The following is a 14,180-nucleotide window of genomic DNA, read 5'->3' as shown; positions in this document are numbered from 1 at the left end:
GCCGCAGATAGTATCTACACAGGTATGTCTAGCTCTCGGTCGTCCTTACGGTGAAGGCATCCAACCTGTGAGATTCTGAAAAGTTTCATCATATCTAAGGGCAAGTCAGCCAGTTGCAAGTGCCTGTATACCCTTCAGCTTTCTAGCCAAAGTAATTAGGAAAACTCATAAAGAGATGAAATAATAAAGAACAAATTGGCAGGAGTTCAGAAAACACTCAGATCAATTAGCAGAAGTTCAAAGGTGGTCCCATCAAGAGCAAAACCAACAGTTATTTTCAGAACTATAAGAAAATAGGATCTCTAATAAAGAAGAAAATGCCAGATGCACTTTGACCTGGAATATTGTAGAGGAGGGTTAGAGGGAAGGAAAAATATAGGCAGAAACTGGCCTTTAGTGGAATTGATAGTTTAAATGCCTTCAGGTCAAGCAGGAATTCAGAAGACCATCAGGACCATCAGAATCAAGACCTAAAGGCTGAACAGTGTCAAGATCCTTGCCTGCAAGTCTGGTGGAATCCTTCCTGTTGTTGATAAGAGCTTCTTCTATCAAGAAAGAAAAAGATTGAATAAAAAGAGCCACTGATCTCCAACTTTGGAAGTACAACATACATCAGAGTCCCAGCAGTGCACTCTCCATCAACATCCCTGACAAGTAGGAAGGTCAGGGGAGTCTTGTCCTGTCTCAACCAGGCAAAGATGAGAAGAGTTTGAAGCCTCCATTTGACCTCAGACTCTACAATCACAGCAGCAAGACAGACGAACAAAAGGCACAAAGTAGCTTTCCATCCCATAAAATGATGAAGGCATGCAACCAAAGTCTATACTCGGTTCAGTTCAACAATTCTTTTTTGCCTTAGATTTCAACAGATTGACCCTGATTCTGAGAATGGTGGTGAATACCTCTAATTTAATCTGCTGCTTGTGATCCACTGATCCAAAACAATTACTGTTGTCAACATTTTCAATATCCAGGGAGGTACACTGGTGGCAGAATAAGAGATTGTGAACTTGTCATCTTTGGGGTTGGTGCATAAACATTGTGTAGAGCATCTCATACTGCTGTGCTTATGGACATAATACATTGCGACTCTGTCAGTTGTATACACACACAAAATATTATTAAGGAAAAGAGAGAAGAACTGGCCTACCTCTAAAACACAATAATTTGTTTTCTGCTGAGCTCTAGAGCTGTTCGAGTAGAAACTCCACCTGAACAGGGATGTATTCATAGATCACACAGATACATTCAGAGGGTCACTCCACCAAAGCAGCCTGAAAATAAGCCTTGAAGAAATGTTTGTGCTGAATAGCACAGTCTGGAAAGGCAGACAAATTGAACTCCCAGATCTTTCAATGAAGTATAAACATCCAATTCCATAACAGCTTAAGCTGATCTAAAACCAGGCTGCCATATTCCTGACCCTCCCCTTCCCTTTATGCTTGCATGTGATGAACCAGTTCAGGGAGTTAATCTGACTGAAAACCAAATCCATGAGGGAAAAAAGCTAATCAGCTAGCTCCTTGAATTGGCCCATGACATGCTGGAGAGAGAAAAATAAGAATGTTAGCCTGTGGCAACACAGGATCATTGCAGCCTGGAATTACATCATCTTAAGATGCTATAGAGCTGCATTCTAGGACGTGTAGAGTACTCTAAAAAGAATGACATATACTTTTGTTAGGAACTGTAGAACAAACCTGTAGGCAGTAGGGAATATTCTCATGGAATATTAGCACTGATGTATAGGAGTTCAGTTTGGTCTCAAAGCAATTCAGTCAACAAGTTGATACTAGCTATGACTTTTAGCATTTCACTAATAGACACAGAAGGAAAAAAAAGGTCAGCAGAGATAGCAAGTGAATATTGGACATGTTGTTACAAGAAATCTATCATTAGCCAAGTGACCCAGACAGGGAAACCAGAGAATACTCATGAGGTGGGTTGTCACTAAAACTAAACTTTTGGTGAACACTCTCAGGACAGAAAATCCCAAAACAGAAGGATCTGCAACAGAAGCAGAATAATTTTATAGCACCATGACAGATCACTAAAGAAATTTCAAGGGTGAACTAAATGCCTGGTAGACAGTGCAGGACTGAAAACGTTACCTCAGTGACTGAGGGAAAAAGCCTTGTTTTATGACACAAAAAGCTTGCCTGACTGAAGCTATATTCAAACACATAGCACTAGAGCTGGCAAGACATTTTCCAAATGGAAGAGGAGACAGGGAAAACAAAAAAAACAAACACCCCCCCGCCATGACTTGCCACTGTACTGTATTTTCAGAAGTGTTGCATGGATTCTTCTGCACATGTTTGAATATCAGGTCAAAACACGAAGTGGTGTGCCCCAGGGTAGATACTGGGGCCAGTGCTGTTTAATGTCATCATTAATGGCCTGCATGATGGGACAGACTACACCCTCAGCAAGTTTGCAGAGGATACAAAACTGGGATGAATGGTTTATATGCCAGATGGTTGTGCTGCTGTTCAGAGGGATCTTGACAGGCTGGAGAAATGGGCCAACAGGAATCTCAAAGTTCAACAAAGGGAAATGCTAAGTTGTACACCAAGGGAGGAATAAACCTGTGCACCAGAACAGGCTGGGGGTTGACTGGCTAGGAATCAGCTTTGCAGAAAAAGATCTGGGGGTGCTGGTGGACAACAAGTTGAACATGAGCCAGTAATGTATCCTTGAAGGCCAACAGTATCTTGGACTGCATTAGAAAGAGTGCTGCCAGCAGGCTGAGGGAGGTGATCCTTCCCCTTTGCTCAGCACTGTTGAGACCATATCTGGAGTGCTGTGTCCAGCACTCAGGTACCCAGTACAAGAGAGATATGGATATGCTGAAGGGCCACAAATATGATTAAGGGATTGGAGCATCTGTCATATGAGGAAAGGCTGAGAGAGCTGGGATTGTTTAACCTGGAGAAGGCTCAGGGGGGATATTATCAGTGTGCATATGGGAGGGAGCAAAGAAGAAAGAGTCAAACTCCTCCCAAACTCCTCTCAGTGATATCTAGTGACAGGGCAAGAGATAGTGAACCCAGATTGAAATACAGGAAATTCCATTTAAACACAAGGAAAAACATTTTTATTGTAAGCGTGATAAAACTCTGGAACAGGCTGTCTAGAGACATTGAGGAGTCTCCATCCTTGGAGCTATTCCAATCCTGACTGGACAAGGTCCTGAATAACCTGCTGTAGCTGACCCTGCTTTGAGCAGGGGGTTAGACTTGATGATCTCCAAGGTCCCTTCTAACCTTAATCTCTATAATTCTAACATTAATGCTCAGCAGCATTACTTAGGAATACTCAGAAAAATTAGGAGCAAATATTATTTCCCCTCCCTCACAGGTTAAACTTCATGATGAAACAGAGCATTCCTATTTGCAAGAGAAAAAAATAGGAAAAAAAAATCTCAAAACAGCCTGAGCATCCTTGATTGTAAGTCAGACCATATCAGGCTTGGAGGTTAAGAGATGGAAGCCCTGAAAAAAGAGATCCCCTGTGAAGTTCTGCCCACCACCATGATCTACAAAAGCAGAAGATCAGGTCCAGAACTGAACCTGGCACAGTGACTGTGGACCTGTCAGCAGCACCAGTAATGTCTGTGGCTTTTTGTGAAGGGGCTTAGGCTAATAGACAGACCCCAGCAATATTAACAAGTTATTCTCTGGAACTAAGAAAGCTTCCCCAAACCCGCTCAGATTTTTCAGCACCCAGAACTGATGCCTGGCAGGAAATACTAGTAGTTTAATGGAGCGAATTGATGAGAAGCCTGGACACTATCAGTAAGGGTCTATATTTGTGAACCCTGGTTAAGATCTTTCACCTTTATCGAGCAGCACTGAATGGACTAATAGAATGTAAATTCAGCTCTTGGGTGGCAGCTGCTACTTTCAGTCAATCCTTCTAGCAATAAAACTAATGATTCAGGGTTAAGGATTTAAAGCACTAAGGATTGCATGCCAGGTCAAAAACTGCAGCAAAGCTCACTCTCTATATCTGCTCAAAAATAGGTAGGTATAAATAGAAGAAAATGTCACAAGACATCAAGAGACCAGGAATCAAGGCGGGAAAAGCCAAAGCTTTTTTAACATGGGCAGAAAAGTAAGGGTGCAAAGTGTGATCAAAACTGCATATTTTGTGCATCAGTAAAGGGGATCTCTAAAGATATGCTAAGAAAAAGATTCACTACCAACTCTGATTATTACTTTTTTTTTTTTAATTAAAAAGACACACGGTCTCACGTTAATGGCAATGTTTCACCCAAAGATTGCAAACTTCCTTTAGAAAAGCCCATCAGTAGTATCTAACATGGCTTGTATTAAAAAAAAAAGAAAAAAAAACTTAAAGAAAAATTGCCTACGAGTTGTTGCTGAAACCTAGATAATACAGTTTCATTTTACATACCTAATTCTCAATTATTTACAAATAGGAAATATTAAAGTGACATAGAGGATGCAAATAAAACAAAAGAAAGTTATATTTAATCTTGTAAAATTACTAAGACATTTTAAGCACTGCAAAGAACACAGTCAAGTCCATACTTTTTTCAAGAGGACCAAAAATTACTTATAATAAAATAAATCAAGGCAACAACAACAAGAAAACCTTAAAATCAGTTAGTTAAGTCTGAACTTGTCTTCCCTTACAGCCCTCTTTCCACTTACACTTCCTCTCCCTTCAATTTGCACCTCTCTCATTGCCTTATTGCATCTCAATTTTAGTCAAAACTGCAATATCTTAAAATACAATGTGTAAATATCAAAAAAAAAAAAAAAAAAAAACCCTCCCAAAATCTGGTCTATCAAACATTGCACATAGTTTCTTCTCTGCCACCGTTTCAAAACCCCACATGCCCACAATGCCACAATCATGAAGTAATCTGAGAGCTCGTTTTATGTTAGAAGTATATATATTCCATGGAAGGGAACAGATGCGTTTTAAACAGACAAGGAGCAGTTAGAACTTTTGAGCCAATGTCTGAGCCAATTGTCTTGTCACCCAACCAGAAAGAAAGCTTGGGTACTACTACCTTGGTGTGCTGCTACAAACTAAAAATTACAATACCGAAATTCTTCACTGAGAGAAGTTTAGGAAGTCAAAAATACAGCAATTATCTTTTTGCTGTGAAGTTGGGTTCATCTTATGGTACTTCTAAAACAGACTACAGCATGGAATCATTTAGATGGGCATGTTTTTTTGCCAGTTACTTGTCTCCAATAAAAGAAAGACTTCTACAAAAAGAGAATTATAACAGGGATGGTTGCAAGTATTGAGGGAGATGCACTGGGAGCAAAGTGTTTGGTTCTTATTAACTCAAGACACAAGAACCTGAGTGATGATTTAGACAAATACTATTATAGTTTAGTCAGGAAAGGGAAAAAGGGGTTTTCTGAAAAAAAAAACAGAAGTATTAACTGTTCATAGCTTGGAACCAGAGCTAATTTGTCTAGTATTGTTATATAGTATATCTTAAGAAGATGCTTAATGCAAAACCACTAAAAGTAACCAAAACTCAATCACAGAAAAGCACAGAATAAACTTTTGCTTACCTCTTCTTTCTTAATGTGTTTAACACTCATAAAACACTGGAGCAACAAGTCCTTGACTTCATTACTGTCCTCTAAGTCATAATCAAAACAAAGTAATGACTGATGTAGATTCCATAGACGAATTATATCTGCACCCTGATAGAAGAAAAAAAAAAACCCTGCTGCATTATAGTGAAGTAGGTATACCTTTGAAGTGAAGAACCAATTACAGGATTTTTAACACTAGATTTGAAATGCATTGGTACAGATATTAGAAGATTTTCAGATTGCAAAATTAAGAACTTCCATTGACTTTCACTTCTATCACACAGAAAAGATTAAAAAAATATGCATAACTGCAGAAACACTGACTTCCAACAACTGAAGATCTGCAGAAAGAAAGCTGACATTTCATGCAAAAATGGATTAAAAAAGTATTAGGCCACTCCCAAAATTTTATACAATGAAAGCAGTTGTTTATAGGGAAAAATAAAAGAAAGGAATGAGTAAAGGAGACATTTATTGTGTTAGCGCAAAAGATGCATGTCATTTTGCTCTAAGTAACTCACAAACTAGAAAAGGACTTCAATCAATTATCAGAGAAATAAGTAAAAGAAATTATTTGTAAAGTGATACAGAGTAACAGAAAATGAAGCGTCCCACATAAGAAGTCTCTGTGAGTTGCTGAACATAGTACTTCAAACCTGAATCAACCAAAAGCACCAGTGAGTTAAAGACGACTGTAAAGTAACAGTTCATTTGTGATACTGATGCTAAAAATCTTTAAACTTTATTCTAGAGAAGACAACACTTTAAAGTGTTGCTTATGCAAGCAACCCCCAAAAGATGCTTTGTAACCAACATGCATTCTAGGGGATCATTAGTTGTAAGGCACTAAGGACAGTGGAAACAAGTTAACTTGAGAAAAAGAGTATTTTGGAGCAATTATGTTTCTTAGAATATTCAGTAATAATTTAAAAGCTTCATCCTACCGTAGCAGCTTTATTCAGGCTTTTTCTTAGCAGTATAATAAATATGGTTTTCCCTAGCTCTTCCTTCCCTTCCAGTCCTTTCTCCCACCACATTTCACATATACGCTGGATGGCACCCTGTAGGGTTTTTTCAGATTCAGGTAATGCAGGAAGAATACCTACAACAGTATAAAGTAATTATTTACTGCAATGAATTATATTAATCCTGTAAAATATTAGTCTGTTAGTTCCCTAAGTGTATTTCACAATGTCTACTAGCTCTTCCCATGTTTATACCTCTTATTGAAAATGACTTATTCCTGTTGTGGGTATGTAGGCAGGTATGTTAATTTTAAGCTTTTGGCCAAGTTATTGAATCAACAACAACGGAATCTTAAGCTTTTCTTGAAAAATACTATAAGCCATATAATAAGAACAGTTATCTATCAAGTGTACAGATGGTGAGAAAAAAAAACTATTTAAATTCCATCTTTTAGAATGTCACTGATTTTTAAGTAAACAATCCCTTAATTTTGTGTCATAAATAAGAACTTGCATCAGCATGAACTTTTGTCCTCTTACTTGACTGAACTATGAAATAGAATTTAAACAAAAAGCCTAGTATACTCATCTGCTAAAAAACAGTGTAAAGCCATATTCCATGACAGACAAGTACTTACCATTTAATATAAAAACACATTCTAGAAGAGCTTTGTAGTTCACATTTTCATCCACTACAGGTATGGAAGCAGTAACTACAGCTGTCACTCCTTGGATCACAGCTACAGTTTGTTTCTGGGGAGGGGGGAAAGAAAAGAAAAAAGAAAAGAAAAAAAAGCAATGCTGAGGAAAAAATTCTGCAGTCTATTTTATACTCAGAAGATAACTATGACAAGAAATAATCCTTAGTAATGGAAAGAAAAAATGAAATGTTATTTAGCTTCCATTCTGAACAAAGAGTATATTGGCATCCAAAACCTATAAAATAAGTAGAGACAAAGGCACAGCTTTCAAAATACAATGGTTTCAAAATACTTGAAAAAGGCTTCCAGCTCCAGCCAGCAGATAACTAGCTGACTGTACAAATATATACATTCCTCCATGGAAAACTTGATCTGCAATGAAACCACTCAAACACACAATCAGTTTCAGAGCTAGAAAGTCCCTAACTTGCAGAGTTATGCAACTTAAAAAAAATTTTAGATCTGGTGACTTCAGATCCAGGCACATGATTCTATAGGTCTCTGCATATAGGACGGATTTCTTACAAGTCTCTAGCTCTCCCTAACGATTTCCCCACAGCCAGTTTTCTTCCCAAATTAAACTTTTTCCCTGGTATTCTCAAGAATTCATGGACTACAGTGCAGAAGCCAGTGTACTAGGATCTGAGCCATGGAGATTTTGAACAAGCTAAATATAATTTGGGGGAGGGATCTAGATCTCACAATCTTCGTTTTGTTCAATAAACTGACATACTAAAAGAGGTAGCGAAATCAAAAACACACTAGTGTTCTTGACTGCTTTTAGCGTTTCTTATAGTGTATGCCAGATATTTAAGGCACATCCGAGATGAACATTTGGTTATTGAGTAATTCAACACAAGCAAAAAGCCCACCCAAGTGCAGTGACAAAACTAAGTCCCACCTTTCATTTTTAAAATTACCAGAAAATCTAATCTTTTATTGTATAGTCTGATCATAACCTCAGCTTGACCCAAGCATAACGTTTAAGAAGTCAGTTATGAATTGGCAGGGAAAAGATATTTAGAACTGACCTTGTTAAATAACCCTTGAATGTTTTCAAATGCTATAAAGTTATTCCATTTAATTTCCTAGGTGAATACAAAACACTTGTCATATTTTTATTTTAGAAGATTTTTACCGTTTCTGGAATTATCTCAACTTCCATATCATCATTACTTTCATCATCTTCAGCCCTCTGCCATGTTTCCACAGTGTTCTCCATCAAAATCTGCGTCAACAGATGTGTCAGCCTCTCCCATAGTATTTCTTTTTGTTTTTTTGGCAGTTCTTGAAGTAGTTCATTCAAGTCGAAAGGATCAAATGTATTTTTCTGTGAAGTGGTCATAAGGCATTACACCACAATTCTGCAACAGCATAGTGGCTAATATTTCATGATCATATTTCCTAAAATTAACATCTTCCTTGAGATTAAGGATTACTTGCCATTCCTTTGCAGTAATAAAGTACAACTTAGAAGTTGTATTTCTTTAAAAGGCAGCATGAGAAATTCCTGTTTGTTAACAGGAATTAATTGTTATCAGGAAACTACAATAGCCCTGTTAAGACTAAAGTCTTTAACCCTTGATAGTAACATTATTGAACGTAAACCATGTCCCTGTGACATCAAATTCTGTCTCGTGTTCCCAATACTTCCTTCCTGATGGAGGCAATTTTGTATTCTTAGCTAAGGAGCTAAGAACTGCATGGAATTAAAATTCCCTGATTCCAGCTTTGGTATCTTATATCTAAGTTCATGATGGCTGTTGAAATAAAATCCTAATGCAAAGACTAGAAAAATAGTATTCAGTATAGCCATGGGGACAGTACTGCAGATCTCTGAGTAGAATCTGCATAGAGCAGTGCTCTGTATGCTGTACTATTTTAAAGCTTCTCTATCAAGACAAACTCCTGAGCACATTAGCTCCATACTCTCCTCTTAAGCTCTACTTAATGGAAAGCTAGATCTGGGGGACCCTGACGTACTGTTAGTCTCTTTAAGAGAGGACCTTGCAATTTGGTCAGCTGAGGCAGTGGGCACCACGTTAAACAATCATCTTTATCCATGTAGGTGCAGTCAGTGCAGAAGGCACTTTTGTTGAACTACAAGAGTCTTCAGGATGGAGGCTCCTCTGTCATATATACAATTTCTGCTAACATCCTTAAATATACTTTCCCTTCTAATCATACATACAGGCAACCTTTCTTAAGTGGTCATATATCCTTGAAACTAGAGCTCCAAGAGGAATGCCATCTTTGACACATTTAATTAATAAAGGAACTGCCTTGGTTTATGTGGAATATCCATTTCACCAAGAGACCAGTCTGAACTATTTCCTCAGAAGACCCTTGCTAGGAGAATGTAACTCAGATGTGGAGGGCCTATCAGCATCAAGGAAGGCTAACCTGCTAAGAAAGGGAACGTGCAGAGGGAAAAACAGAGTAGAAGGAAAAACAGACAAAAATCAAGAGGTACTGATAATTTCTGAGATGCAGCTTGCAACAGTGAAGTCAAGGTCCATACGATTAAAAACATTTTGTAAGAAAGAGGTTCATGATCTTGAAATAAAAATATTTTAGTTCGCAAATGCATTAAAAAGTAAGACTCAAAAAGAAAAGAGTTGAAGGGAAAAAAAAATAGAAAATAACAAAAAAAGCAGCAGTTAGTGTTAGAAGGTTCCCAGAAGGGTAAGAGAAGAAAGATCCTGTTACATATTTATAGCAGAACTCCTATTCCATTCTACAGCTGGAAACAGATACAATAAACCAAAGGCTGCACAGGGAGTTCTGCAGGCCTCTACTTGAACAAACCCAAAAGACAGGATATTAAGATTGTACTGTTTTGAACAAAAAGAATGTATTCATAATAAGACTAGAGCTTTCTGATCTTTCCTTGGGATGAAATGAAGTAGAATTATTCCAAAACCTATTAGGGAAAAGGATGTCATTGAATGATAGAAAAGAAAATGTGAATCAAATATATGGCTAAGAAATATCGTATTTTCTTGGATTGGAAGAGGATTTAGTGGAAAATTTAACAGCATTTCATAAATATTTTGAGAAGCAGTACCATAATATATAATAGCAACCTTTTAAAAACAAAAGGAAGAAGCCCAAAGCAAACAAAGGGAAAGCAGCAAATCCCTAGAATTTTAGAAGATTTGAATCAAATAAAACAATGAGAGGAGGGAAAAGGAAGATTAAAAGGAGGGAGGAATGAGAGACGTTGAAAAAGTAGCAATGCTAAGAAGAAAACTTGAAAAAAAAGTAAAAAAAAGGCAAATTCTGAGGCTAGAGCACAAAATAGGTAGAATAAGTAGGACATAAATACAATATGAAAAGCAAGGAAAGCAGCAAGGCTCTAAAAATTCTTTCTCTTTCTTTTCATACCTACACATTGACTTCTAAAGAACAGAATATACCACCATAGCCTCCTCCAGAAAGGAAGTCAATTATTTAAAAATTATTTAAGGAAGGTGTTCACTCCTAAGATGAGACATGGTTATAACACCCTTCTCCATTGAAAGTTTGGAGAGGAAATGAATAAGACACCTGTGGTCTATTAGACAATCAAAAAGTAATCTGGATACTCCTGTGCTCTTATACCATGAAGGAATGAAGACAGTTTTAATCAATATACTCTTTACAGCTGGTGATAATCAGTTTCCAGAAACATTGGTAAGGGTTAGGGTTATGGGATTGGAACTGTAGCCTACAAGCAAAATGGATACAGGCTAGCAAACTGTGGCAAAATGGACAAGTCAATTAGTTTATTCCTAAAAATACTACAGGGCTGTCTTTCTTTTGGCAAAGCAATTCAGTTTCACAAGCAATAGACAGCTGCATACCCTTGCAAGACAGCTCTTGTGAATTGGTGATGAAAAAATAATGATGTACACATCGTATTGTTCTTCAAGATATGGGGATGGGAAAGCAATTTTTAATCTGAACAGACCAAGAGGTATGTCAAGATAGGTCAGTGGATGGAGAAGGCAGAAACAACATGACCATCAACAAGAAAACTTAGCAAGTATCCTATGTATCCTAAACAGAAAAATTTCTTTTCAAAGTGATTTAGGGAGAAATGGGAAAATAATGGGAAGGAGATTTCAAGCAATGGCAATCCGTTAATAAAGTTGTCATCTAGAGTTACACATAGGAGTGCAATTGAAAAGCTCGCAAAATACTTGGACAAAAAGACTCGGAACAATGTTTGGGAGACAAACAATTCTAAGTTTATTATGTGGTGCATGATACCTACTGTAGACATGATAGGTTTTGTATTATACTACATTAGTAAATTAATTTGTGCCCCTGTGGACATGGAGTTCAACTGTATTACTTTATCCTGACAAAGGGAATATTAGGAAAAATACTGGTTAGATCAGGAAAAAACAAAAACAAATTATATTAGTTGAGACTGAATTAAAGTATTAATAATAAAATAACGTATAAATCTTTATTAATATCTAAAAGAGGATGATAAAAGGTAGATAGATAGGGATGTTGGCAAAACAATGACAAGTGAAACAGCATTAGAAAAAGTTTCCTCAGAGTAAAAAAGCAAAGAGAGACATTATCTGATAAAGCCTTTGAAGTTGTGGAATTAAAACTAAGTCTTAAAAAAACATGTATATCTTTGGCTTTCAATATACACAGACAGTAAAGCAGAAAAAACTTCAAGATCCCCTCTTCATAATATATGCGTTTTATATAACAGAATAGAGAGGCTGCTAGAGAGAAAGCTTAAGAAACAAATGTGACAGTATCATCTATTCAGGTTAGCAAGAGATGTTCAGGAGAACTAGCATGTCTTAATACCAGATTGAAATTTAGTGGAAAATATCACAGTGCAAATTATTATTTGATTATTATGCAATATTACATACACAAAGGGAGAATGAATTTTTAATTAGTAGATTTCAGTGGGTTTATTTTGTTCCTCTCCCTGCTTCTCTCCATACTACATTTAGAGAGAGCAATTATCACTCACTATTACACCTCTAGAACATTCACTGGTAGAAAGCACTATTAAATACAATTGAATATTGACTAAAGAAGTAGACAGCCTAAACTACCAAATCAATGAACAAATGCTACTGAAACATGCCTTTGCTATGTCTGTATATTAGCTCCCATTGATTATACAGCAACAAACTTTCTTTTTTATAGGTCAACATTTAAAAAATAAAACTTTATCAGTATCAGAAGAATTTTTTTAGTATTATTGATGCATTAATCATTATTTTAAAACTGCAAACTATATACAACAATCAAGTATTAAAAAATTAGCTGCTTTGTAACATACAAAAAAATTTCAGATTCCACAACTTTTTCAGCTATGCTCCATTAAGTGCCATTTGGATTTATTTTCTTCAACAGTGCTATTATTTCTGCATACGTGCTATTATTCTAGCACATACAGAAGTATCAGAGAAAAGTTTTCTGCTCCTCTGACACAAGAAGTTTGTGCACTATTAATAGACTTAAGATTTTGTTAGTCATGCACATGTACCATGGCTTACTTACAGGAATCCGAGTAAAACGCAAGAAGTCTTCAATTGAGTCCTTGGACACAGCTTGTAAAAATGCTTCACGCTTCATTATGGTCTTTCTTTTCCTTGTGTTATAAACCTAAAAGAAAAAAAAACTAGAGAAAAGTATTGCATCTCAAAATAAGGTAATTCTTGGACCCAATGAGAATGTATGAACACACAGTTTTCATCCAAATCATTATAAGACACTCTTTCTCCCCTCAACCTGATTTACAGTGTTTAGATTCATAGCTGCATGAGACCACAGTATTTGTATGTACAGTATTTAATTCCTTTATTTATTAAATAGGAAAGTCTTAAAAGCAGATTTTTTAATCGATGCTTTTACTTTTAACAAGAATAACTTTTCCAACACACATCCCTATTTAGCTAGCCATCATTCCAGGCAGCAGCATTTACTTATATGACAAGCACTGATAGGCAGCACAAGGTTCTCTCCTCCTCTGTCTTGTCAGGCATGATGCTAATACAGGGAACTGATCCAAATTAACCAGTAATTTACTTTTTGCCAGGTAACCGCCGGGTTCAGTGCACGGCCCCACAGACCGCTGTACGCCCCGAACGTGAGAGGAGGCCTCTAGCAAGTTTCAAGGGCCGCTTACCTGGCACTCTTACAGGAAGAAATCCTCATGGATCGACAGGTTACGTTTCCAAAAACCTTTGGCTGTTAACACAGAAGGAAAACAAAAAAAAGGCGACCTCACTATTTAAATGCAGCGAAGCAAAGGAGAGTAGCTCGAGTACCGCGGCGGTGTCGCCCAAGAAAACTCGCGTCCGTACCACCGCCCCGCCATCAACGCGCCTCTCCCCAGGGCCGGAAGAGGCACCGGCCCCGGGGGTTGTTCGGAGACGAGACAGCGCCTCGCTCAGCCCTCCTCGGCCCGCCCGCTGCCGCGCTCACACAGAGGCCCGGCCGCCGCCGCCGCGCGCTCTCCCGGCGGTTTCGAATTCTCCCGCGGCAGCCGTTGGGCGCAGGCGAGCGCGCGCCGCTCCCGTCTCGCGAGAGCCTCCCCCCCCCCCCCCCCGCTTTGCCTCTCTCTCGCAACTCCACTGCGAGCGGGCGGGGGCGCTGGCGCGCGCCGGCCGTGGGCGGGGCGCGACGCGGCGCGTGCGCAGGGCTGGGCCGGGCCCCTCCGCCGCGGTGGGGAAGGGCGTGGCTGCGCCCGCCCCCCCCCTCCCCCCCACGGCCTCGCGCACCGGCGCAGCCGTTAGTCCGGGCACCGTCACGGCCCGGGCAGCCGTGGGGGGCGGCTGCTTCTCCTCCCCATCCTGCGCCGAAGGAGCGTCAAATCCGTTCCTGTGAAGTAGCTGACAGGGTATAAATCTACATAGGAGCTTGCTGTTGTCTTCCTGTAGCCATCTCATAATTCT

The 14,180-nt window shown here is 38.6% G+C and overlaps 1 protein-coding gene across 1 annotated transcript in view; it reads right to left on the bottom strand.

The window, feature by feature from the left end:
• NCAPG2 (non-SMC condensin II complex subunit G2) overlaps window positions 1-12,928 on the bottom strand; it is a 52,066-nt gene extending 39,138 nt beyond the window's left edge. The window contains exons 1-5 of the mRNA XM_013952585.2: window positions 12,784-12,928; window positions 8,396-8,587; window positions 7,195-7,309; window positions 6,536-6,693; window positions 5,565-5,699 (exon numbers count right to left, since the gene is read on the bottom strand). Coding sequence (XP_013808039.2) covers window positions 5,565-5,699; window positions 6,536-6,693; window positions 7,195-7,309; window positions 8,396-8,587; window positions 12,784-12,858 — 675 coding nt within the window. The 5' untranslated portion in view covers window positions 12,859-12,928. The remainder of the gene's footprint in view (window positions 1-5,564; window positions 5,700-6,535; window positions 6,694-7,194; window positions 7,310-8,395; window positions 8,588-12,783) is intronic.
• Window positions 12,929-14,180: the final 1,252 nt, after the last annotated feature.

The sequence above is a fragment of the Apteryx mantelli genome, chromosome 2 (assembly GCF_036417845.1).
Source record: "Apteryx mantelli isolate bAptMan1 chromosome 2, bAptMan1.hap1, whole genome shotgun sequence".
Classification (NCBI taxonomy): domain Eukaryota; kingdom Metazoa; phylum Chordata; class Aves; order Apterygiformes; family Apterygidae; genus Apteryx; species Apteryx mantelli.
The sequence above is the reverse complement of the archived record's forward strand: the minus strand, read 5'-3'. Positions and strand labels throughout refer to the sequence as shown.